At 38.9% G+C, this 27,500-nt stretch overlaps 2 protein-coding genes across 13 annotated transcripts in view; one reads left to right on the top strand and one right to left on the bottom strand.

Annotated features, from left to right (window-relative positions):
- Positions 1–16,978, top strand: part of LOC113824734 (GEL complex subunit OPTI) — a 22,367-nt gene extending 5,389 nt beyond the window's left edge. The window contains exons 4-5 of one of the 2 annotated variants that reach the window (XR_003477544.2): positions 8,006–8,138; positions 8,308–16,978. Coding sequence is in view for 1 of the 2 variants with exons in the window: in XM_027377500.2 (XP_027233301.1) it covers positions 8,308–8,349 (42 nt within the window). In the remaining variant the exon portion in view is untranslated. The remainder of the gene's footprint in view (positions 1–8,005; positions 8,139–8,307) is intronic. The other variant, XM_027377500.2, reaches the window with a different exon arrangement.
- The window catches only part of Rap1 (RAS oncogene family member Rap1), a 42,222-nt gene continuing 29,557 nt past the window's right edge, over positions 14,836–27,500 (bottom strand). For 6 of the 11 annotated variants that reach the window (XM_027361004.2, XM_070136901.1, XM_070136904.1 and 3 more), the window contains exons 2-4: positions 20,693–20,883; positions 17,647–17,775; positions 14,836–17,307 (exon numbers count right to left, since the gene is read on the bottom strand). In XM_027361004.2, coding sequence (XP_027216805.1) covers positions 17,059–17,307; positions 17,647–17,775; positions 20,693–20,883 — 569 coding nt within the window. In that variant the 3' untranslated portion in view covers positions 14,836–17,058. Of the gene's footprint in view, positions 17,308–17,646; positions 17,776–20,692; positions 20,884–21,410; positions 21,491–21,974; positions 22,087–23,499; positions 23,533–27,500 lie in introns of those variants that run through there. The other 5 variants (XM_070136898.1, XM_070136902.1, XM_070136903.1 and 2 more) reach the window with 3 other exon arrangements.

Raw genomic sequence — 27,500 nt, 5'->3', positions numbered from 1 at the left:
AATTGTTGAACAACAAAGTGAACAGATCATATTATTGCTAGACAGAGATAAGCCAAAGAAAAAAGTGTTTTACATAGTTGTGTGTATATTTGGTACTAGAAGATGAATTTCAAAATATAAAACACATCTAAACACAGTCTAGCTTGAGTATTTATGCTCAACATGAAAAGTTAGCTTGGTTTCCCCAGTTTGGAAAACTTCCCCTGATAAGTGCTGTACATGAAGATAGTGGAGATAATGTACCTCTGGCAGCATGAGATGCCTCCATTCATCCTCCACTTATAGCGCAACCTCTAGGCAAATGCCTGTAAATATTTGTTCGTCAGATATCCTTGTGGAAAGCATTTTCTTGTGGCTTTTTTTCCTTTTACAGTAAAGGAAACATTTGTACAAGATGCACTGATTAACTCATAGCCTATTGATGATGTGGAGTTCAAGTTATGGCTGACTTAGTCCTGGTTCTTGTTGACACTTTTTTCAAGTCGTGGCCAACTTGGGTGCTGCTCAGGGTGACTGATCATTCATGTCATGTTACAATGATGTGTGTATTACATTGGTTATTGTTCTTTAAATGGAACCCTCACGCCCACACCACATGGCCTGGGGCATTGCCTGTGGGAGAAGAGAGTGTGTATTGCTATGGCTGGGTAATGTTTTGTATAAAGGACGTAGATCATTTGCCTTCTATGCCTGGAAGATGTCATGCAGAATAGAAGCCCTTGTACATCAAAGACAATAATTTCAGTAAAGAAGGGGTTAAGATCAACAAGCCAAATCTTTCTTCCCTATGGAGTGACATGTTATTTTGCAACTAGTGGCAAAGGCATTGCCTAAGTGCCCCCCCCCCCCCCCTAGAAAACCTGACCTTCAAGGAGTAAAATAATGTAGAAGAATATATATATATATATATATATATATATATATATATATATATATATATATATATATATATATATATATGATTAATTCTCAAATATCAGAAAGGGTCTTCATCTTATGTTTTAGGGTATATTTTCTGTATCTTTTAGGGAAAAAATTGCCCAAAAAATAGGTAAATTGAACATTTCAGAGTTCCCTGGTACCCTGGCAGAAATGCCTGGAAAATGGCACAGTGTTCCAAAGCTAAACACATCATTTTTCAAGGTAGAAGTAATGGAGGGATGGTTGGCACTCTGGGGGAAATATAAACTGAAACCAAAACTTTCCATACACAAACCATAATGAAATGCCAATTTGTCACATTAGAGGTATCAATACCTTATAGCTGCAGGTCCGGAGAAACTGCACACTCACGTAAGGAAAAGTGAACGTTACTGGTACAAGAAAAATGAGCCACAACAGACTAAATAAGCAGCTTGCAAGTAAAAACAATTCAAAGAAAACTTGTAATTTTTTACATGTTTGATGTCAGGAAGGAGCTCAAAATTCTAAACAGATGTTTCAGTCCTTTGCATATAAGCAAATATATTGACAATATGATATTCTTAACTTATTCTTAACCCACTAATTGCTGGTGATTTAACATAAAATGCCATGTTGCTCTGCCAGTAAACCTAGAAAATACATCATTTGCAAAATACATTTTTGATGTGAAATTGATATATATATTACCCAAGTTCTTATAAAAGTTATCTGAACTCCTGGATGGCTGCATGTGTAATGCTGGATTGTCTGCCCTGCTTGGCAAATTCAGATTTTTTCTTGGCAGTAAACTCCATAGGGGATTAAAAACTAAAGAGAAAACAGACCTAAATTGCCTTAACTTGTTCAGAATTGCATTGGGACATGTTAAGCTTAACCTGAAAGCTGGGTGAAAATGAGGTGCTGCCTGGTGGACATGATTCTCGCATACATAACATTTCACATTTTGCATTTATGACCACCAGATATCATGTATTTCTCCTAAGGTAATTAGAACTCCATAAGAATTGTTATTGTAACAACCATGAAAGGGAAGTAAAAGCTTTCCTATTTTTCATTGTGCATTATAAAAGTAGTTAACATATAGCTTACATGTAACTATCCAATCCTCTGGGAGCCATGGGCACGGTATTCCCTTGGTTAATTGCCTAGCCCTTACCCCTTATGGGGAACCTGAGGGGTAGACCATTTCTTTTCCCCATTTTATTCAGGCTCACCATGGCCAATAATGAAGATTCTTTACCCTTAATAGGGGCATTAAGGCTTACCCCTTAATCAGCTAGCCTATTTTAATTTGATTTTGAAGGTTTTCAAACCCCTGCCCCTCCTTTGACCACAGCTCTATCCAGTAATACTAATACCCCCTCTTCTACGATTACGAACAACTCAAACCATTCCAAAATAACTACCCAGGTTATTACTCAACCTTTAGAAAGCACCCCTTCCTCTTCCCCAAATTCTTCTCTTCATTTCTTGCTGCACAGCCCTGTTCAATGTCTACCCTTCTTCCCTTATTACTACTCTTCATCCTTATTGTCCTTCCCCACACAGAACTACTCCACTCCACACCACCCCATCTTCCTCTCGCCCTCGTCCTTCTACTACCTCTACCTCTGCAAACCTTCTGAGTACTCTCTTTGGCCCAGCCAAGTGGGATCAATTCTTTGTGATTCCCCCCACAGCCCCCTGTTCTGAGAATACACTTCTCTTTCAGCAGTGTCTCCAGAAACAAGCAGGCAAGGTTACCTTTCAGTCGCTCTGATCATTCACGCCTTGTCACAGTCACATCTGAATCCCAAGCTTGTGCACTATCTACCTTAAGTGATCTTACTGGCAAACCTATTCCTGCCAAACCTCAACCCTCTCTTAATACTTGTACTGAACTGTTTCTATTCCCCCAAATGCTTATCTACAACAAGGACTGGTCAGAATGTGAAAATGACCTACTTTCCTGCCTTGCTGAATATGATGCAGTGGCAGTACAACGTTACACTATTCCTCCCAGAGGCCAGCGTAAGTCCCATATCAATATTGCCAAGATTATCTTCCATAGACAAGACCTCCCCATGAGGTTTATATTGGTGGATTGTCTTATCATGTCCAACAATATCGACCCCTTCCTCGTCAGTGTCAGAAATGTTGGCGATTTGGCCACCTAGCCAAACATTGTCACTCCACAGCCCGCTGCCCACTATGTGCCCAACCTGGTCATGACCGTTCAAATTGCCCTGCTCAGTCACATCTATGTCCCAATTGTGGAGCCTCCCATAATGTATTTTATAGGAGTTGCCATACCTATAAGCTCGATTGTGAGGTAACAGTCCTCAGGTTTAAACTGGGCCTCACTCTACGTGAGGCCAAAAAAGAAACACGATGACAAGGTTTTTCTCTCTCAACTTATTCCAAAACAGTCCTTTGTTCTGCTCCCCCACCATCTTCACAAGATATTTCTATATCTCCCCAAGTATCTCTCCCCTATAGCCTAAATCTATGTCCTACATCTACTCACCCTATTCCCAATCAAATTCATTTTCCCTTCCAAATTCAGATACTCCAATCTGTACCACTTCCCCGATACCTACCCCTTCTCCTCACTTTATTTGTCGTACCAGATAACCTCAATGTTCCACTCCACCCTCTCCTACTACAGTCTCTCCTACACCTTCCTCTTCCTCTGTTCCTCAGATCTCCTCCTCATAAGAGAGCCTATGTTTCTCAGTCCTCTTCACCCAACTCTCCTCCAGAAACCCTTGAAGACATCCAAAACTTCCTAAAGATGACCCAAGGGAACACTCTGCTCCTTCATCCATCCCCCAATCCCTCTGTTCCTACTCCTACATTTGAAGTATTTGCAGATATCCATCCACCTCCTCAAATTCCCTCCACCCCCCTTCCTCCTACACCCTCCCAACATACCCTACCCTCTCTACCGCTCCCACTTGAATACTCACACGAATCCTCCCTATCACAACTGTGTCCTTCTCCAGACCCCTCCCCTCCAGACATTCTTCCTGATATTTCACCACCTTCCCCAGTCCCCCTTTCTCATCCCCTGGATTCTTCTCCTACTTCTCCAACAGCCACCTTTGTTTCCCTTAAACAATGTCCCTATTCCTTCCCCAGTCACAGATACACTGCAGTTCACTTGGTTGCTCTACCCCCTTATATTCCCCATACTTCATCCTCTCAACCAGCCAAACGAACCCCCCTGCCCCGAAACCCCATTCTTTTCCACATACCTCATCCTATCAACCACCCATACCCCCCCCCCCCCCCCAAAAAAAAAAAAACATCCTTCCCCACTATCCCTCCCACTCCCTCCTGGATACACACATGAATTTCTTTTATCACAATACCCTTTCCCAGATTCTACCTTCCCTATCGAATCCCAGGACACTACTCCTTCACCTACTCTTGATCCTTTATCTCAACCCTCAGATACCTAATCCCTTACTACTAAGACGACCATATCTACCGTTATCACCTATTATCCTTATGCCTTCCACAGCCACAGATAGAATGCAATTCACTTAATTGCTCTACCTCCTTAACCTTTCCCATTTTACTAATGCCTGCTCTACTTAATTTACTTCCCTCCTTTTCCTTTTCGTTACCATACTTTCCTATAACACCCTCTAATATTTGACATCTACGACCTTCCCCTCTCCCCGGATTATTTTTCTCCTTTTCAACAGCTATCTCTATTCTTCCTTTAACATTTTTTCCATTCCTTCGCCATACCTTCACTCAATCGCCCTACCTCCCTAACCCTCCCTTTTCTATTAATTTCTGCTCTAGTTCACGCTTCCCTTTTTTCCCTTTTCACTACCATACTCTTCTATAATGCTGTCAAACCTTTGACATCTAACACATTTCATCATAATCTTTAACTCTCCCTTGCCTTTCCTGACATAATACTTTACCATAGTGCTATATGACCTTTGATGTCTAGCACATTTATTTTCAAACATTAAAAATTAAACTTTTTCCTTCTCTTCTCCAACCCCTTCTACTATCCTCTTCCTAAGGTGTGAGAGCTGTGTTAAAAGGATGAAAGGCTGACATTTTCCCATTCATGAACAGGGGACCCATGGGCACAATATTTCCCTATTTAGTTGTCTAGTCCTCACCCCTCAAGGGGACCCTGAGGGGTGGATCATTTCTCTCCACACCATACTTCAGGTTTACCATGGCCAATAATGAAGATTTGTAACCCCTATTAGGTGCATTGAGGTTTGCCCCTCTATCAACTAGCCTCACTGATTCTAATTCTGCTGGTTCCCTGACCCCAGGCTCTCCTTTGACCACGACTCTGAACACTACCTCTACCTCCTTCTCAATGCCTACTGTCTGCAGTACTACTTCACACAGCACAGCTCCCTCTTCCACAAGGCCCCATCCTTTTATTGCCCCTACCTCTACAAATCTTTTGAATACTCAGTTTAGCCCAGCTAAATGGATTCAATTTTTTGTGAACCCCATACAGCCCCTTACTCTGACAACACACTCCTCTTCCAGCAATGCCTCCAAAAACAAGTAGGGAAAATTTCCTTCCTGATCATTCCCACTTAGTCACAGTTATATCCAAATTACAAGCTAAAGCATAAATAACCTCGACTTACTTCACTGTTAAGCCCATTCCTACCCAGCCTCATCCCTCCCTGAATATTTATATAGAAAGTCTCCATCTCCCAAACAAACTGCCCTGTCTATAGCAAGGTTGTGGAGAAGACTTACTCACCTTCCTCGTGGACCACTTCCCCTAGGGGCTGCCATAAATCTTGCACCAACATTAATGTTTACATTGGCAGAAAGTCTCTCCCTGTCAAACCATAGCAACCTCCCCAATGTCAGTGTCAGAATTGTTGGTGTTTAGGCCACCCTGCTAAACACAGATTCAAGCTTTATGCATGGCCAGAGAGAAAGCATGTCAATATAATTTTTCTGTGACTCCATACTCCAGTGCTACCCTTCAATTTGCCCCTCCCCCTTCCTCACAAGATTTCTAGATTTCTAAATCGACATCCTAAACTCTACCACTGCCCCAACAACTACCCTTCATGTTCCTCACTCTACCCGTAGCTGACCTAACCATTCCACCCCATCTTCTACCACACCCTCTCCACCTACCTTTTCTTCTACCCCTCAGATGCCTATCTCCTTTTCTCTCTGTCATAAGAAAACCTTTATTTCTCAGACCTCCCCAATCAAATCCACTTCTGAAATTCTCAGACACTCAAAACTATCTAATCATGACCCAAGATAACATGCCTACACCTCAACTAACCTCCAGTCTCTCTGCCCCCATTCCCTATACATTCAAAGTAACAGCTGACATCCATCCTCCTCCTTTTCATGTCTACATCATCCCCTCTTCCTTCCCAATTATCCCTTCCACTTTCCCCTGGATACACTTGTGATTCTTTGTCACAACCCCCATTGCCTGGATTTTCTTCCTCCTGACATTTCTTCTAAAACTATGATCTAATTACCCTTAACCCGTAGCCGACGGGTGACATGTACATACATGCCATGGCTGTTGTGGACCGAAACACAGATGGCATCGTATCATGCCCATTGTCGCGCCACTGGCTCGTTAGATGGAGTTTGTTTTTCTTCAATAGTAGCGGCTTCATTTATATGGTAAACATTTTAGGCAATGGCACCTATAATGAAGGTAAACCTTCAATAATATAATATTTTTATGAATTATAGCTAAATAAAAGCTTTTATGGACAATATGTCACTCACAAACTACTGATCAAGCTGGGCGCAAACAGGGGAAACTGCCGATGCGCACCAACAATCCCGTCCTTACTTCCACTTGCCAAACATTTTTACCCATCAGCACTGGGTTAAGCTCCTTTCTCCTTGCAGATCTCTACCTTACTCTTTGGACATCCTTGCAAGATGCCACTCCTCCTTTTACTCACCCTCTCTACCCTCACCCCTCTTTGACCCTTTCAATGTCATACTATCCTGAACTGCTACATGAATTTAGAGTGTAGCTCATTTAATCATTAACTAACCCCCTTCTTTACCCTTTTCGCTACTGCACCTTTCTGTAGTGCTATATGACCTTGATGTTTAGAACATTTATTTTGCTTTGTAACCATTAATTCCTTCATTATAAGTGATATAAGCATTATAATAAGAAAATAGAAATAAAAGTACTTATGACTTTAATTCATCATTGGTAACCTTGAAGCAAACCATCAGACCATAGAAATTCACAGGATGTGATATGTGTAGGCTATACTTGTCTCATGCATGTATCTCAATTCATTATGACAGACATCAGAAAGTTTTGAATGAGGATGAATAACATCACAAAAAAGATGTCTTGACATTGTCTTCATCAGATACATTCAAGCAAGATTATAAAGTGTACATACATCAGTCAAAACCTATAGAGTTTCCTGATATTCATGACCTCATCATAATTATTTCTGGAGAGGTCTTGGATGTTGGGTGACTCTCCACATTTTGACAGGTAAGTTCTCAAATGGTGTCAGACACACAGATACTTATTTTCAGTTTCTAGAAATCTCTTTGAGTAACAGGAAGACCTTATCATAAAATGCCAAAATTGTATGTTACTCATAACAGCCAAACAGCACTGACTGTTTTGTGAAGCTTGATTATATATGTAATGTAGGATGACAGCAGTCATATATTAATACATTGTACAACTCATTTAAAAGTTCTTTACCTGATTGCTGGAATATATATATCTCTGTTTATATATTTACTGTCAGGTAAAAGACAATAACCATTAACCATGTACCATAAAGAAGAGTCATTCAGGAAACTTCTTGACATATTCCCATTCATAAGTGCTTTGAAGATATTTGAAATACCTCGGAACACACCATTAATACCCAATCCCTCAAAACAGATAATGATGCAGATTTGCATCATTGGCAATGAAGGGTTAAGAGATCAAGCTTACTTCAGAATTTGGCAGATTTTTATAGGTAGCTGGATCCAGTAATTAACTAGTCATGGTCAGTTTTATATCACAAACTCCATCGCTCGCAACGGCTAGCTCGGTGTCTTCTCTCGAAGGACTTTTACTTGGCAGGTAGAGACTGTTACCCCGAGTGGATGCCTTCCTATCCTCGGACTGTAGCAGGGCTCAAACCTGGGTCACTTGGAGACCCTACTGGTCCCCAGCATAACCACTGTACCACGGCATCCCCTAAAATTTAACTCTAGTAATAATGTTATTTTTCTTGCTCTATACTAGCATTTTCCAGTAACATGTCTCTTGAAATTAGAATTCCACTGTTAACATTGTTTATTTGCTTGGTTCAAAATATTTTTCCTTTTCCTTTTATTAATATTTCACCATGATTTAATGCATCTTTCTTTCTCTCTTTTCAGGTGATGTGGATAATCCTATATTCCGGTTTACATTATGACTGACATTACCCTAGACAAAATATTTTTTAGACCATACATTTTCAGTGTTTTATGAACAAGAAAGGGGATTTCACAGTTGAACTTGGTTTATAAAGCAGATTATGATTTACTATCAACACTGTCATATTTTCTGGTATGCAGTGTTGCTAAAAGTTCATTTTATAATGTTAAATTTGTAATAAAAAAAGAAAAAAAAATTCAGTAAAGTCCAAGGACATAAATGCTTACTGGTTTAAGCATGATAATTTTTGTATCAACAAACAGTGATATGTTATTGTTGGATCTTAAAAGGGATGATATTGCTTTGCCAAAAATTGTGAAAATATCATTCATTACTTAACAACTACACTTGTTACAGTAGTGCCACCCAGAAGTTCAGTAAGGAGTTAATAGATGAAAGCGTTTTTTGGATATTGATTGGACATGAAAACTAATCAGATCTGGAATTCTCCAGAGATTGGTGCTTTAGAGTATTATTATATTTTATTTATATTATTCTTTTTTTGTGGAAGAGTATGCTTTTTATTGTGACATTTGGGAATACCGTTGCAATATTTTCTATAAACAAAAAAAGTGAGGAGAAAGTAATTTGTCTTGGTCACAATTTATCTCAGCCTCACAGTTTCTCATAAAAACAATTGTATATTTTCACTTGTTTGCAAGCAATATATTTATATGGATTACTATTGTTAGACAGCAATATATGAATTATGACTTAATTTTTTTTTTCTGAATATACAGTGGTACCTGAAGTTTTCTTGTATCCAGCAATTTTCATTTCAAGTAATTTGATGATGATCAGACTTTATCACAAAATTATAATAAATAACTCGTTTAGAAATCAGGACTTCAATCAAAATGTCTTTTGTAATATCAGACCATTTTGGGATTGATTGGATTCTGTTGGAACATGATATTTGATGTTTTCTAAAATAATTGAAATTGCCTTGAATTCTTTCTATGACATTTTTATGAAATAAATAATGCGGAAATATGATCTTTATTCTTTCCTTTTGGAGATACTGAAAATTATTGAAATTTGTAGGAATCATAAAGGTTACTATTGGAATATAAACAAGTATGCAGGCAAAGGTTTAGTTAAGAAAATATCATAAATTGAAATCCTCAGAAACCAGTTTATTGATATTCAGTGAGGACTGCAGCATACTTCATAGGATAAAAAAGCTTTTTTAGCTCAAAAGTCTTTAGTGTTTGCCATTGCATTCTAAGCTTTTCACACCATTCACAAAAAAAACTGTTTATTTTTTATACACTCTCTTGACGTACTAGAGCACTTTGTGTATTTTTTTCTTTAAAATTCTTTGGATATTTTTTCTCCCCATGGAAAGATAGGCCAGAGAAATCAATTGCTTAATCAAAAAGTTTATGATATTTTTAAGTGTTTTTGTTTTTCATCCAAGAATGGTAAATAACTTAAGAGACAACTTTGAAATATCTACTGGAGACAGGAAATTAAATTCAGATTTTATGATTAAATCTTTGCCATCCCTGTACTACCTGTGCATTTATTTAAGGTACTACTCAAAATAGTGACTGTCATTTCAATTTGCATAATATTTGTTGCAGTTACAGGCAAATTAAGTCATGTTGAATAGACATAATTTAATAACTTTTGTATTAACAACTTTGATACTTTTATAATTACTATAAGTGCTAAGTTGCAATTTTAGGGCTACCAATGTCAAGTTAGTGTGTTGTTGCAACAGAAAATTATATATTTTTGTATACATTTTGCATTTTATATTATATGAAACAGAAAAAAAGCTCAGGGCAATTCTCCGTTCTTTTTATTATTATTACTTAAATAGAACACTGGAATAAACGCTTTCTTAATTATTTAACTCAATGATTGCTGCTTTGCCGCTTTACAAATAGGAAAATTCATTTACACTAACTAAACCATTTATTTTATTGTCATTTTTTTCATGAAGAATTTACACAGAATTCATGTTATGGAGAGACATCCATTAGTATTTCAGGTACTAACCCGAGCATCATCTCACTTAATACCACTCAGTCTTCCTTCCATATTTGTCCTTTAACTACTTCGGCCTCTACAAATCTTTTGAGTATTCTTTTCAGCTTAGCTATGTGGGGTTATTTTTTCTGATTCCACTACAGCCCCTTATTCTGACAATACCCTCCTATTCCAACAATATCTCATAAACCAGTGGGCAAAGTGTCCTTCTGCAGCAGTTTTGATCATTCACTCCTTGTCACAGTTACATCCAAGTCTCAGACTCATGCACTAGCTACCCTGACTTGCCTCAATGACAAACTTATTCCAGCCCAGCCTCACTCCTCCCTTAATATTTGTACTGGAAGTCTTTCCATCTTCCTTTTGTCTATGATAAAGATTAGTCAGACTGTCAAAATGACTTGGTTGCCTGCCTCGATGACCATAATACAGTATCAGTACAGCACTAGACTATTCCCCCAAGAGGCCACCAAAAGGCCTACACCAATATTACTGAAATTACCTTCCATAGACATGAGATCCCATGGAGTTTACATTGGTGGAGAGTCTTGCCATGTCTGACCATAACCCCTTTCCCATCTATTTCGGAAAAGTTGGCATTTTGGCTACCCTGCCAAGCATTGTCACGTCATAGCCCACTGCCATCCATGTGCCCAACTTGGCCACAATCGTTCAAATTGCCCAGCACAATCACGCACATTTGCCAGTTGTGGAGGCTCCCATTTTGTATTTTATAGGGGAAGTCTTACCTACAAATTAGAGTCTGAAGCGCAGTCCTCATATTCAAACTAAGCCAGGCAGGAAGCATGCCACCAAGGTTTTTCTCCTGCTGCCTTGTCCAGTGCTGCCCTGCACCCCAAATGTCCATTCCCTCTTCTCCCCCTCATAAGAAATCTTTAGTTTTTCAGACCTCTCCAACAAGAAGACATTAAAGACTGTCGTCATGACTCAAAATAACATGCCTATACCTCATTCATCTTCCAGTATCTCTGCTCCCATTCCCTCTACACTCAAAGTGACATCCATCCCTCTCAGCCTCATTGCTTCCTCCCATTCCCTTCCAATACTTACCATCCCCCTGCTTCATCTGCATCACTTCCCCTTCCTCCTATTACCCTTCCACTCCCACATGGATACACATGTGACTTTCTTTTGTCACAACAATACCCTTTCACTGGATCCTCCCCCTCCAGACATTTCTCCTGAAACTGCTCTTTGATATAATCCCCCTTAACATCGCCTTTCTTCTTTTGCTAATCCCTTACCTTGTGGACATCCTTGCAGAATCCATCTTTTTTCTTTGACAACTTCTCCTTCCTAAGATGCATATGTATCCTCCATTTGATCTATCAGCCTTTTGCTAGTTCTTATTTTAACCCATTTACTGGCCCTCTTTACCCCCACCCTTCTTTACTCTTTTCAGTACCATACTATCCTAAACTGTAGTATGACTTTTGATGTGTAGCCCATTTAATCATTAACTCAACATCCTTTTTACCATTTTCATTTACTGAACCCTTCTATAGTACAATAAGACCTTTGATGTCTAGAACTTTTATTTTGCTATTTATCCATTAACCATTATCTTATGTATTAATGTATGATACGATAAAAAGGGTTTCCCTCTTAACTCCTTACATGATACCCATATAGTTATATGAATAACCCTTTCCAGTTCACTGTATTATGTAAAAAAAGACACTTAAATAAGAAATCAATGTCTACAAATAGCTATGCTTTAAATGTAAATTCATTTTCATTTTTTAAATATATTCTGTCTATGTAGGCATGGTGTGAGTGTATGTGTGTGCATGTATGAAAGAAACTGACAGACACAGAGATAGACTGCAAGTTCTACTGGCATCAAGACTTCAAAGAAATTGCTTATTTATTTATTTATATATTTTTCATAAGAGAATGACACATTTTGAGGTCATATTTTCCTACTGACCTGTTTATGCAGGTTTTTGACATATCGAGTCCCTGGCAGATGATTTACCTACTCATTCGCAGATGAATTTTCCTCTTGGCACATGACTTAACACTTGGCTGTGGTGAATCAACTAGTGGATCATGATTATTTACCCCGTTCACTCAGTCTCTATATAAGATATGTGCTTGATAAAGGCTGGTACTGAGTGAATGTGACACAATTCGTGTGTATTATTAAAGATATATAAAATACACTTTGCCCTTAAACTCCCCTTTCTCCTTTTGCTAATCCCTACTTTATGCTAAAGGCATCTTCCTTTGACAACTCTCCTCTACCTTAGAGTATTTATTCACCCTCTCTACCCTCACTTTTCTTTGCCCCAGAACTGCTATATGACTTGACATGTCTGCATAAAGAACCAGCATAATCTCAATTTTCCAGCGGTAAACATTTAAAATATATTTCCATTTAATTAGTCATCCAATTTAACTTTAATCTCAATCTTAAATTCATTCCTGCACTTTTCAGTCATTTTTCTCTCCTTTGTCTTTGCTATGAACATGATTCTTCAATAAATAAAATTTTCCCCAAATGGAATGGTTACTTCCATCTATTCATAGTGCACTGAATGTACCAAGACTAGTTATATTTTTTCACAATTTCATTTCCCAATTATAGAATCAGAATCAAGTGTTTAGCAAAAATTGAATTACCAAGGTCTAATTCATGTACTCCTTCACAAATATATTCTTCCACTTGTATAAAATATCATAAATATAGATTGTAACCTTTTAGTATGGGTCATTTTGCATGGTTTATGTCCCTTGTGTGATAAACAAAGTTGGTTTGCCTAAAATTAGTTAAATATCATACCACAAAATAGGAATATGAACATTATAACCAAGTTACTTTGAAAGGCTGATGTAATCAGTGACCCAAACTGTATATATTAATGCCTAATGCCCTTTTCCCACAAAATTATTCTAAAAACTATTACAATTATTCATGGGTGGGGGAATAATGCTCTTTTGATGTATAGAGGCTACTGGTGCAGTTTTCTGGAAGTCAAGGTTTCCATCATAAAAAGCTTCTTAATTATATCTATACATTCTTTTATTTCAATTGGAGAAAAATACTACAGGAACACAAAACAAGGAGGAATCCTGTCATTCTTGACCGAGTTCTATTGCCAAGCTACGAGGCAATAAGATTACTCAAGAAAGAGGAAATGATATGACATTTGTTTAAAGGGAAAAGAGAAATTATGTAAATTAAAAAAGATAAAAGAAAAAAAACATAAATGAACTGATGCTCACAAAATGTGGAAGAAATCCATGAAAAAGTTAAGAAAGGGAGAAACAAAGACAGATAATGACGGGAAGACCAAGACAATGAACGATAAGTGCATCCAAAATAACTACTGAAATTGTTTACAACTCCATTTGTATTGAATTACTAGGTCATTCTATTAAAGGTTTTGTTTCAAGCTGATGACCTAGGCTGTTAAGGAAAATAAAATCTGCTGCACACAAGGTTAGGATTTTAAAAGATAATTTTGTTATACAAAACTTTACAGGCTGGAGTACATGAAAATATATTTCAAACGAAGCTGAATACGGGCAATTCCAATTAAGTTTTATATATGTACTGGGCATGCAATAAATCGCAGATTATCCGGGGTAAAGAATACTATCACACAGAAATCTTAAATTTGTAGATTTTGAAGGCAGAACTCATTCTCATAATAACTGTATACTTTGTCATACCTGAAGCTTAAAATGCTGAACTTTAAGTCTATATCCACATGTGCAAAATATAAGTCTGTATGAAAAAACAACATCCATTGCTGTAGGTTTCAACATTACACAGTAAGTAGGGAATTTAAGAACTAAGTTGTATACACAATTATTAGGAGAGCTGCCTCTTATTCCTGAAAGGCACAATATAATACTTTGGAAAAAATAATTTTCTTATACAACTGCCAGAATTACTTCAGTCCTCCAGAGATGCTCACTGAAGTAGAGATTATGCTTAGTAATTTATAATTAGCACTCTGCATGGAACTGTTGAAAAAATCAACTGTGTTTGCTTTCATGAAAATATTTAGAAAATAAATCTTTATAAAAGTTTACAGTACAAACTAAGGGGTTAATAATCTTTGGATGTAAATAGCTTCCAATAAAAACTGCATACATCAGTTGTGTAAATAATCACGAGTCCTTATACTGTTATTGGAGAGGGTGGTTATGTACACAGTATGTAATCAGTCTAAACAGCTCTAAGATTTATAAGTGCTTGGAGTGTAGCTTGACCAAAAATGTATCAATCATTTCTAAGGCCATGCTGCAAAATCAGATGGCAATAATACAGAAAATTTGAGCTGCCTCAACATTCTGACCAAAATGAGAACATCAGCTTATCCGAAACTTGTAGGACATAATTTGTTACATGTCTCTAATTTTTGCTGACAATCATGGCAAACATTTTAAATGTTGACATTTATGATGTCAAGTTAATTTCATAGGTGTGGGTACACACAAAGGAAATAATCAAACCATTTAAACAATGTACACGATATATTTCACTTTTATCAGATTGAAACCAAACAGTAAAGCTTTTCCAATATTGTATAAAGCCGCTAATATTCTGATGGATTACTAGCAAATTTAATCTTAAAATGACCCTAGAGTTGACAGGACTCAAAATGCATACATATATATCACATCTCTTTTGAGAACTTAACTAGATATTGGATTTTGCATCCCTAGGGCTATTTTCAGATGAAGTCTATATCCTTACATGGTAAAGAGTGGCATGAAAATCAGTAGAAAACAATAATGAATGATATACTGAATAGTCATTGGTAAATTGCAATATTATGAAGTGTTGCACTGTATGGCAACATTCACCACTTTCTGAAGAACAGTTTGCTGTGATGGAGGTGGTAGGTGGTGACTGGCAGTGAGAGATGGGGGTTCTGGGATGGAGGTTATAAATCATCAGTACCACTCATCCTTACAAGAGCTGCTGCTGTCTTGTAGTGGCTCTACACATCCTATGTCTCACTTTTGGGTTATGCTAGGTCTGGTTTATATAACTGTTTATAGCATGACATAATATACAGAGTAAAGTTATGTACAAGTATGCCGTTTGGTCTGGGCATAAAATATCCAAATCCCTTTTTATTTTATAAGCTATTAGTTGACAGCAGGGCAGAAATCAGGTTGACAATTAGCACACTAACACCACATCAAACTGTAGGCTTTACCAGAATTTAACATTTAAAGATTTACAGAAGACAGAGGGAACATCTCCATAGCATATTCTTCTACATGCCTTTTTCTATTATATGACCACTAAACTGTGGTATATCATTCCACTTCAAGAAGGCTTATTACATCACAAGTGCACAAGAAGTGTGCAACCAAATGGGTTTCAAAAATTCCAAGTAATTTAAATCTTCGGCTAGTTATCATGTTGCAACCAATAGAGACAAAACTGTCCCCCTCCCTACCTGACACAAGCCTCTTGGGTCCCTTAATAAGCAACTTGTGCGTAGTAACCTGTACATGGGGTTAACAAACTACAAGCTACTAAAGGTACAAAATATCCCCCATGTATTCAAGTCAAAATGATCAACCTAGAATTTACTCAACATTTGGAGGCCTAGTACAAACTTTAAAATGTACTCATAATGCATTATATCTTACATATGGTATGAATTGTTACAATGAGGATGGATAGTGGAATCTGTCTCTCACATACAAAGAAATTGTTCTCCCAATGTTTATATATATATATAATTATTTCCACAACTTTGTGCTTAACAAAATAACACTTCGACTAGGGTAACTTTGGAAATTCACTGATAGTCAATAAATTTTAATATCAAGAGAGACAATTATATAAAAAATAATAATAATAGTGCACAGCAGTTATGCCTACATTATTCATTTGCAGATCAACAAGGTCTAAAACCAGTGTATCATATAACCATCCAAATATAGATTGATCTTGGAACTATAAAAAAATGTGCCCAAAATTAACAGATCAGTAGCTTGATGGAGCACACTTCCTATCAAGCTAAAAAAGAAGAGAAAATTGCAAATGTAAAACAATCAAAACAATGAATAATAATATGCTATATAACAAAAAATAAACTATCTTTATATCATAAGTTAGTAATAGCCAAATGTGTAAGACTCGTAAAACAGAAAATGACAAAAGTAAAATTGGGTACTCAATAATAATCGTAACTGATAAAAATATAAAATCAACAATAATGATAATAATAATATACTCCAAAGGAAAAAAAGAAAAGTTCATTTAAAACTGTGTGAATAATAATGATAATAATGTGAATTGTTTACCGGAACTTCATTACACCACCTGGTCACACGTCCATTCTATGGTGTGTAACATAGTAACAAGTTTGCGTGTGGCACCAGCCTTTTTTTTTTCTTTACTCTGAATTTTGTTTCTATTACCAAGACATGCAAGATTTTTGCCTTTTCACACTGATTACACTTCCAGACTTGTATTTAAAGTAGAGATAAGAAATTATGCTTTAATCATATACACGGACACACATGCACTCACGCACATTGCTTTTCACTTCCAAACACTTATACACATTAGCTCTTCAATAATATTCCTAGGAATGATTACTTTACTGCATGTCTTGGCAATAGAACACAAAATCATAAGTTACACCTGAGAGGATGAAGGCATAACATCCAGCCATTCTTTACCTAGTCTTATAGTGAGTAAATATCCAACCTTATAAAAGGCAACACTTCTTCTTATTACCACCCTTTCCATTTAACTTTCTGTCGGGGGATTTGCGGTTAATCTGCCGGACTAAGTCATAGAAGATCTCATTGACATTGATCTTAGCTTTTGCAGATGATTCTAGGAAGGCGCAAGAGAATGACTTGGCCAGGTTGAGTCCCTGGTCTTTCCCAACGACACGCTCATCCTCCAAGTCACACTTGTTACCCACTAAGATCATTGGGACGTCATCTGTGTCCTACAAGAAAAAGAAGAAAAAAATCAGTAGGGATAACTTCATAAAACTGAAAATCTGATAGAAATATAACGAAATGAACAAGCCATCATTGTTGTGTTGTGTTCAAAGTCTCATGATTACATCTGCAACTAGTACCACATTGTCTCAGGGATAAAACCACAGTATGATCGCAGATTTTGTTCATACACAAAAGCTCCCCAGCCTAATCTGTGACTCAAATTCAACAGCTCATGGACTTTGATTAAATAAACAATCACACTTTGTCTTGTTCATTCTGAAAGTCCATCACAGCTATAAGAGATCTTATAAAACAAAAGAAATTTCTTTATTATTATTTACCTTGACTCTGAGAATCTGTTCACGTAGATCTTGTAAATCATTGAACGTACTTTGTGCGGTGATACTGTACACCAAAACAAAGCCCTGTCCATTCTTCATATAGAGATCACGCATTGCTGTGAATTGTTCCTGAAATTTAAGAAATCTTGAGTACCATAATTACATTCTAAAAAAAATTCTAAGTCTTGTATAGTAAACATTCACCTACCGTCTCATCCACACACATGCACTCACTCACCACACCTACATCCACATAACTCACACCCTTGCCCCACATACACAGCCTTACACACGCTCACTCTCACCTTGACTCTTGCACCCAATCATCCACCCATTCTCACCCACCCACCCACTCTTGCACCCACCCACCCACTCACTCACTCGCTCATCGACCCACCCACTCACTCGCTCATCGACCCACCCACCCACTCGCTCATCCACCCACCCACCCACTCGCTCATCCACCCACCCACCCACTCGCTCATCCACCCACCCACCCACTCGCTCACTCAAAAACTCACCCACTCGCTCACTCAAAAACTCACTCACTCGCTCACTCAAAAACTCACTCACTCGCTCACTCACCCACCAACCCAACTCACTCACTCACCCACCAACCCAACTCACTCACTCACTCACTCACCCACCAACCCAACTCACTCACTCACTCACCCACCAACCCAACTCACTCACTCACTCACCCACCAACCCAACTCACTCACTCACTCACCCACCAACCCAACTCACTCACTCACTCACCCACCAACCCAACTCACTCACTCACTCACCCACCAACCCAACTCACTCACTCACTCACCCACCAACCCAACTCACTCACTCACCCACCAACCCAACTCACTCACTCACCCACCAACCCAACTCACTCACCCACCCACCAACCCAACTCACTCACCCACCCACCAACCCAACTCACTCACTCACCCACCCACCAACCCAACTCACTCACTCACCCACCCACCAACCCAACTCACTCACTCACCCACCCACCAACCCAACTCACTCACTCACCCACCCACCAACCCAACTCACTCACTCACCCACCCACCAACCCAACTCACTCACTCACCCACCCACCAACCCAACTCACTCACACACCCACCCACCAACCCCACTCCCTCACTCACCCACCCACCAACCCAACTCACTCACTCACCCACCCACCAACCCAACTCACTCACTCACCCACCCAGCAACCCAACTCACTCACTCACCCACCCACCAACCCAACTCACTCACTCACCCACACACCAACCCAACTCACTCACTCATCCACCCGGCAACCCAACTCACTCACTCACCCACCCACCAACCCAACTCGCTCACTGACCCACCCACCAACCCAACTCACTCACTCACCCACCCACCAACCCAACTCACTCACTCACCCACCCACCAACCCAACTCACTCACTCACCCACCCACCAACCCAACTCACTCACTCACCCACCCACCAACCCATCTCACTCACTCACCCACCCACCAACCCAACTCACTCTCTCACCCACCCACCACCCCAACTCACTCACTCCCCCATCCACCAACCCAACTCACTCACTCACCCACCCACCAACCCAACTCACTCACTCACCCACCCACCAACCCAACTCACTCACTCACCCACCCACCAACCCAACTCACTCACTCACCCACCCACCAACCCAACTCACTCACTCACCCACCCACCAACCCAACTCACTCACTCACCCACCCACCAACCCAACTCACTCACTCACCCACCCACCAACCCAACTCACTCACTCACCCACCCACCAACCCAACTCACTCACTCACCCACCCACCAACCCAACTCACTCACTCACCCACCCACCAACCCAACTCACTCACTCACCCACCCACCAACCCAACTCACTCACTCACCCACCCACCAACCCAACTCACTCACTCACCCACCCACCAACCCAACTCACTCACTCACCCACCCACCAACCCAACTCACTCACTCACCCACCCACCAACCCAACTCACTCACTCACCCACCCACCAACCCAACTCACTCACTCACCCACCCACCAACCCAACTCACTCACCCACCCACCCACCAACCCAACTCACTCACTCACCCACCCACCAACCCAACTCACTCACTCACCCACCCACCAACCCAACTCACTCACTCACCCACCCACTAACCCAACTCACTCACTCACCCACCAACCCAACTCACTCACTCACCCACCAACCCAACTCACTCACTCACCCACCAACCCAACTCACTCACTCACCCACGAACCCAACTCACTCACTCACCCACCACCCCAACTCACTCACACACCCACCAACCCAACTCACTCACTCACCCACCAACCCAACTCACTCACTCACCCACCAGCCCAACTCACTCACTCACCCACCAACCCAACTCACTCACTCACCCACCAACCCAACTCACTCACTCACCCACCAACCCAACTCACTCACTCACCCACCAACCCAACTCACTCACTCACCCACCAACCCAACTCACTCACTCACCCACCAACCCAACTCACTCACTCACCCACCAACCCAACTCACTCACTCACCCACCAACCCAACTCACTCACTCACCCACCAACCCAACTCACTCACTCACCCACCAACCCAACTCACTCACTCACCCACCAACCCAACTCACTCACTCACCCACCAACCCAATTCAATCACTCACCCACCAACCCAACTCACTCACTCACTCACTCACCAACCCAACTCACTTACTCACCCACCAACTAACCAACCCACTCACTCACTAACTCAACCACTCAATGTAAAACAATAGCTACAAGTTCTTAAGAGTTGATACATCAAACCCAATAGGCTTGGTGAAAGTTAAAATCAAAATACTTTATTCAGAATACACAAAAAAATATGAAGCAACAAGAATCTATGTTTATCTGAGAATCAAAAAAGTTACTTGTATCATACCAATTATAGTTACAAAAATAAAGAAAATATCAATTCATATTTATTCACTTCTTATAGCTATTTCTTAATAGAAGAAAACTACCTGAGTGTCTGTACTTACAGTTCCAGCAGTATCAAGGATTTCAAGCATACACTGCTGCCCATCCACTTCCACTTGCTTACGATAAGAATCTTCTATCGTGGGATCATATTTCTCGACAAAGATGCCCTGCACAAACTGAACTGTAAGTGCAGATTTTCCAACACCTCCTGACCCCAACACCACAATCTTGTATTCACGCATCCTCGACACTAAAATAAAACAAAGTATTTTAGTAACGTGAAATCGTAAAGGACATTCTAATAATCTTTATATGAGATACTTCTGTGCTTCAGACTTGTACAGGATTTGAGAAAAAAGTTATACTGCTCCATTTGTATGAGAGCTGAACTTTGTTTACTATTGAAAATCAAATATCCACTATGTATGAAAGATAAAGAATCATTAGAAGTGATTACTGTATTTTTTGAGAAAAGGAAAAAAAGGAACATATTACTCCAAGGTGTCGACATGACTAACACCATTCAAAAAGGATATTAGTCTAATTTAACTACTAGTATATCTTTAATGAAACCATCTTTAGATCTCTGGAACAAAAAAAGTTCAATAAAAATCTGTCAACTTTCATTTGATAAGACAGGATCTGTTCATAGGTTCTCACACTTCAGGTTGGTTGTGCTTATACCCAGGCACTCAAGCGCAGTATCATATATTAACACTAACAACACTATATAACCCTACTAGTATTTCTCTAAATACAAATAATACAGGCACATACTGGTATATCCTTGCATGCTGTTGGAGCACTGTCAACACTGAATCACTCTTAGGCACACTTGTCACCAAAGCCAACCTCTTACTGAACAGCAGCAGCAGCAACAGGGATCCCCCTTGTCCTTGCCCCTCATGACACAAATATTCCCCCCACTCTGCCCCACCCTTCTCACCAGGGCCTGGGCACTGCTCATTAATCCCCTCAACCTGAGTGCTGTCAGGTTCATCACACACCATCTCTTTTACAAACTTTCCCCTCCCTTCTCCCTCCTTCTGTTTAACTCACTCATCTCAAATCACTAATGCACACAGCCTGTCTGTCTATCGGTCTGTTTCTGCCATCTGCCTGCCAAAATGTGACTTTTTCTCCCCATAGAATGTCTATATGAACTTTCCTTGTAATATAATCTAGCAAAGAATTACATATAAGTTAAAATAAAGTAGCAAAAAAATCATAAGTCCCTACTGAATAATAAAGTGAAAAAAACAACTATACTGGCATCTTCAATTAGTCCAAGCCTACGTGTCATAATCATGGAACTACCACCCAGTATAGTCTGGCACCCACTTGCACAACCTGCAGTGTCACCCAGCACCAGCACACATCCAGCACCACAGCTGCCCCCTGGTATACTATTACATACTGCACCAACTACAGAGCCCATCTAAGTACATCATAAAGGGATTGGTTGTGTTACTAGTCTGATATGATAGGACTAAGATTGACATGATATCACCTCTGCTCTACAGTCTACAGTAAACATAGTTAGCTGTCATACCTTTATTTCTTTATAAACAAGTAAATTTCATTCTTGTAATTCAAATCAAAAGTTCACACTGGAGAGGTTACAGTTTTCACGCCACTTGAGGCCAGAATTATAATCAACAACAAATACAATAAATGGTTGTAAATAGCCAAAGAGAGATAAAAGTTCTTTTGAATGCTTTGATATTTCATGTACACAATTTGAATTAAACATTTTCATATCAATGTATAGTGGCTATATTTATGGAGACAGTAATTCAGAGACTGTTGCAAGCAAGCTCATATACCCACTATTCTTCTATATTACTAGTATTTCTATCAAAATATTTCACTTCTACTACTCCAGAATAAACAGGATATACAATTTACTTTATCTAAATACACAGGTGCATAACAAGAAATTATTGCCATCTACATGTTAGCTATATCTAAAACACACTTCTTTCTGTTATTGTATCATGAAAAATGGTAACTATTGAAAAACATATTGGGTACACTAAAAAGTAAGATAATATTCTCTCTCCCTCTTGATCACGCACACACAAACACAAACAAAACGTTTGGTTCTGAACAGCAGTCTGCAGAAACCAAATCAATAAACCTGCACTCAATGACTTGTGGACTCTCCTATTTGTAGCTGTTTGTCTTGTGTGATCTTTCATTTGTTAATAATAATATATAAATATAAATGTTTTTCTAATCGAAATAATTCATAAATCTAAATCTGAATGTGTGAATTTAAACAGGTACTGTAAAATATGTATAATAAAATAAAAATGTATATGACCTGAAATGTAAATATTTAAGTTAACATTATATGTGTATGCTGTCTGCCTGTCTGTATATACACATGTATAAAACCTCATGCGCACACACATTCATTTGTGTGTACATATGCTTGGTATATACATACACATACACTTTGAGACAGGACATGTGTAAACTTGTGCACACAAACACACATACACACACGTAAAGTGCAATAGCTCCACCACACACATTCATATATGGTGCATATCATGAAGCATTTAGTTATGGCCTATGCCATCACACAGTCCTATGTACCTGGACCATTAGTTAGGTTGGTTATCAGGGAAGGTGGTGGGAAGGTGAAATCAAAGAGTGGAAGCACATTGCAGTATATTGTATACCAAGTTGGTATGAACACATGCATATGTAAACACATTTTACTGCATCTTTTGTGAATCTATGTTCTATAGAAACAAAGTCCACCAGGCCTTACCCCTCAGAAATAAAACACCATGCATAAATACACACACACACAAACAAAATATTATGGGATGTAAAGAACACTGTGTAAAGATACCTTCTTGTGTTGTAGATTCTTTATTCTGAATTCCTGGGAAACAAATATAAATACCAATGAATATATGTAGAAATACAGAGACATGCATACAGTAAACAACAAATACAGAAATACACTTAGTTTTAGAATTACACCAACACATTCCTGCTTCCCTTGACACATTTAGGGCAGTTTCATGCTACTATTTTCCCAGTATGATTTGTCACTTCAGGTTGAGGTCACAACTATTGCAAATAATGAAATCAATACATTTTTGCAACACTAAATATTTAGTTTCCAGGTCAAATCAAGCTCTTTCTTAAATCTATTTTTTTTTTTTCCAATAGAAATAAAAACATTACTAGATGAACCATAATATATAAGACAAGTAATAATTCATAATCTGGATTTTTCACATCTGGTCTCTATAAAGTTTATCTATGTCTAAAGTCTTATGAGTAGTCAGCAATATTCCAACCACCAAACAGATGGGTTCACCACCTAGTAGTACTTTTTTACGGGGATCGTTCCTAGCGGTGGGGGTGTGGGGGGGAGGGGGGAAGTTGGGGATTTTGGACCAGAGAAGTCGAAAATGAGTTATGGTTAGTTTCGTATTCATATATGAGTGTAGAATTACCCATGTGAATATGAACTCCTGCATCAAGAAATTTGGGCAGCACGAGTCTCATTCCCGCTGTGTCAGCGATTTTCACCTTTCCACACACTCGCTTTACAGGAGCAAAAAATGATGCATTGTATAATGACATTACCTACTGAAATGGATCACAGGAAGATAAGTGTCATTATAACAGTTTTATCCCAAAGTGAAAGATTTATATGAAAAAATGGAGAAAAAAAAAAAAAAAAAAAAAAAACTTACATGACTTTGACATATTCATCATACAAGTATGTTTAGGGGTCATCAAAGATAATACATGAGCAATTATAAGCCTGTATCTCTAAAAATAAACTCACAACGAATAGATATTTACACATGTTGGGCGCTCGCCCACATCAATGGGCATCTGGGAGGGACCCAAGCAACAAAGCTCCAAGCGTTGCCACCGCTTTAGACTTTTTTAATTGCAATGATTTTACGTATGCGCTATCATTTGAAACTAATCAATGAATTAAACATCATTATATCATTATAAATCCATTTTATGAAAAAAATATTGTAAATAAAGAGTATATAATTTATTCATGTAGACTCCTAAAATTGGCCTACAAATATCTGATACTTATTGCTACATCCCAAGATGAAGTGTTCACGATAACCAAATATAAGCAATTTGTATTTCATCTTTTATCTATCGTTTTCTGAACTGTTATTTCTAACAAACAAGAAAATGCACTGTCCCTCCATAACAAGTACTCCGCTCATGACTGAACTTTTATCATTTGTTTTGAGGCACAATCATGTGGTTAGATGATACAGAAGAAGAGTAGACTGGAATAAAAATAAAATAAATAAATGAAATAAATAATAATGGATCTAATGGGTATATGCGCATATACGCATATATACATGCAAGAACATGTACCTTTACAATAATTTACATGTGTATACATATGTAAACGAATGTATACACAAGAAAACATTAATAAAAGAGGTATAAACATGAAACAATCAATTTTATATAACAGTCATGTTGTCTTGAGTCTGGATTTGCCCCCTTTCCCCAAAAGTAATCTGTTTGTTTCTATAAGTTGGAGACTAATGATCATATCTTTACCTAACAAAGTGTGTCTGAAAGAGAAATAGTAATAGTATCTGAAGCGGTCCCTTTAAGCAAACATTTCTCATCACTTAAAAGATTATAATGCTTGGAAGTTGAGAAAATTAAAGATGTACAAACAAGCTGCTCCTTAATTATTGACCCACAGTAGTATTCCTGGTCATCTTAAAAAAATCCATAACACTTTCTTATCTTAACCCCTCATATGAAATGATAAGGGAGATTTACTTTGTAATATAATTAGTTTTGAGAGTGTGTTAAAAAACAGTGAATAAAAGAAAGCAAACAAGAGTACAAACTTGAAACTGCCAAGTGCACGTGTGTGAGAGCAAATTGATGGCAATTTCACAGTATCACAGAACACTGCTCACTGCAATTTGCAGAAAATAAAGGAATACCACAATACGCCCTCAAAACTTGTTCATGACAAGGCTAATCTCTTGGGTATGACATCATCTGAACACCTTATAATCCTAAGAATGATAAATTTCAAGAATATCTAGAAAAAAATGTCAGATTAAGTCAATATTTGCTAATATTATGAATGATATTACTGAGACAAGCTTTATGCGATAAAACTATTTTGGATTTTGGTACCTCATGTAGACCCATTATTTTCCAAACACAAATGATACAATTTTACTTCAGAACAAACAAATAAAGTTACTGAGAATAACCAGTCAGCACAAAGATAGACAACACAAAAATACTACCTTAAAAAGGAACCAAATGACACATTATCACAAAACTAATTAATAAGCCTATACACCCCATGTTTACTTGACCGAATGATACAGCCTTCAAACTTGTCGGTGCACTGGCAAAGGCCCACTAAGACTGAGCTTGGTGGGCCTTGGTGGCAACTCATCATCGTCAAATACGACACCAGCCCAAGCTCTTATCTGGCCAGAATATGCATAGAGGGAGTTTGTTCACCTCCTCTGGATTGCCAAAAGCAGAGGCTGCAGCAACTGCCTGACACATTCGTAGGTAACACTGGCCATTAAGAGGTCCAAACCTGGTTTCTGCCTTATATTCCCTTAAACCTTTACATACATACATGGAGTCCCCACTGCCAAATCTGTCTAATGTTCTCTCTTGACGTGAATATGTGGAGGATTCTTTGTTTTTCTGGGTGGGGGTTACAGAGGCAGGGCTTCCATGGTGGCACGGGGGGAACCTGCCTCCCTGCAATCAGACTGGCCACCCCGTGTGCCCCCTCAATGGTCACTGACCCTTTATATATCAATGCATAATATTTATGTATTAATACACAATACTTATATGTTAATATAAATTATTAATATATATCAATCCATAATACACATATGGCAAGATGAAAGCATAAACAATGTGTAACTGTACATTATAAATATTGATGTGGAATTCCTTAATTTTGGTTACTTTTGGGCGGCACCCCCGGATTAATTGTTGCTGCCCCATGACCTACCCCTAAGGGGTTAGCGGGCAGCAGGGACACAGCCCTCTGCATTAGACAATATAGTGACTGCTTCTGCGTATATTATTCATATTTTACCCCAGAATTTCCCTGGTACCTTTCATGCCCTCTCCCGCTATTGGGGCCAAGAATGTCGGGTTTGGGGGTTTCCACACAATTTGCAAAATAGAGAGTAAGAGGAATCTAACAATGCCAAAACAATCATGATTCATTTGACAGAACTATTAATAAAAAAAAAAAACTCCATAAATTGTTAAACAAGTTCCTTCCAATTATATTATAGAAGCACGCACTGATTCACTAACTATAACCCCGAAATAACATTACAATACGTGGCAAACATCAATAACATTGACAACGAATAATCGCATGCACACGATTAAACGCAATGAAACGTAGATCTGAATAACGGCAAAGATAAAAACCTCCTTCCTCGCCATCTCTTAAGTATGGCGAGAACAGCAGCAATTCCCCCACCTTCACTTCCGCAAAGACACAACAAGAGATAAGATAATGACTCAGACGCCAGCCATTTCTCTGAGGGAAAAAACGTCTCAATGAAGTCAAAACCGACGCCAAGGCCTCGAGCTTCCGCAAGCCAGGGCGAGAATCTTAAAACCTCATTCACCAAGAGGACAAATTGGTGTTAGAATCGGTGTTAGCGTTTGAGGGGTGTTAGCGATGCCCGATGACTCACGCCCTCGCCGCGGCCCGTCTCGCGCCCACTCCCACGCCCTCGCCCCTCCATCTGCGGGTATTTAGGCCTCCGCGGCGCCCTGTGATTCCCCCAGGGGTCATTCGGGGCAGCGAGAATGCACAGAATG

This window comes from Penaeus vannamei, chromosome 22 (assembly GCF_042767895.1).
Source record: "Penaeus vannamei isolate JL-2024 chromosome 22, ASM4276789v1, whole genome shotgun sequence".
NCBI lineage: Eukaryota > Metazoa > Arthropoda > Malacostraca > Decapoda > Penaeidae > Penaeus > Penaeus vannamei.
The sequence above is the reverse complement of the archived record's forward strand: the minus strand, read 5'-3'. Positions and strand labels throughout refer to the sequence as shown.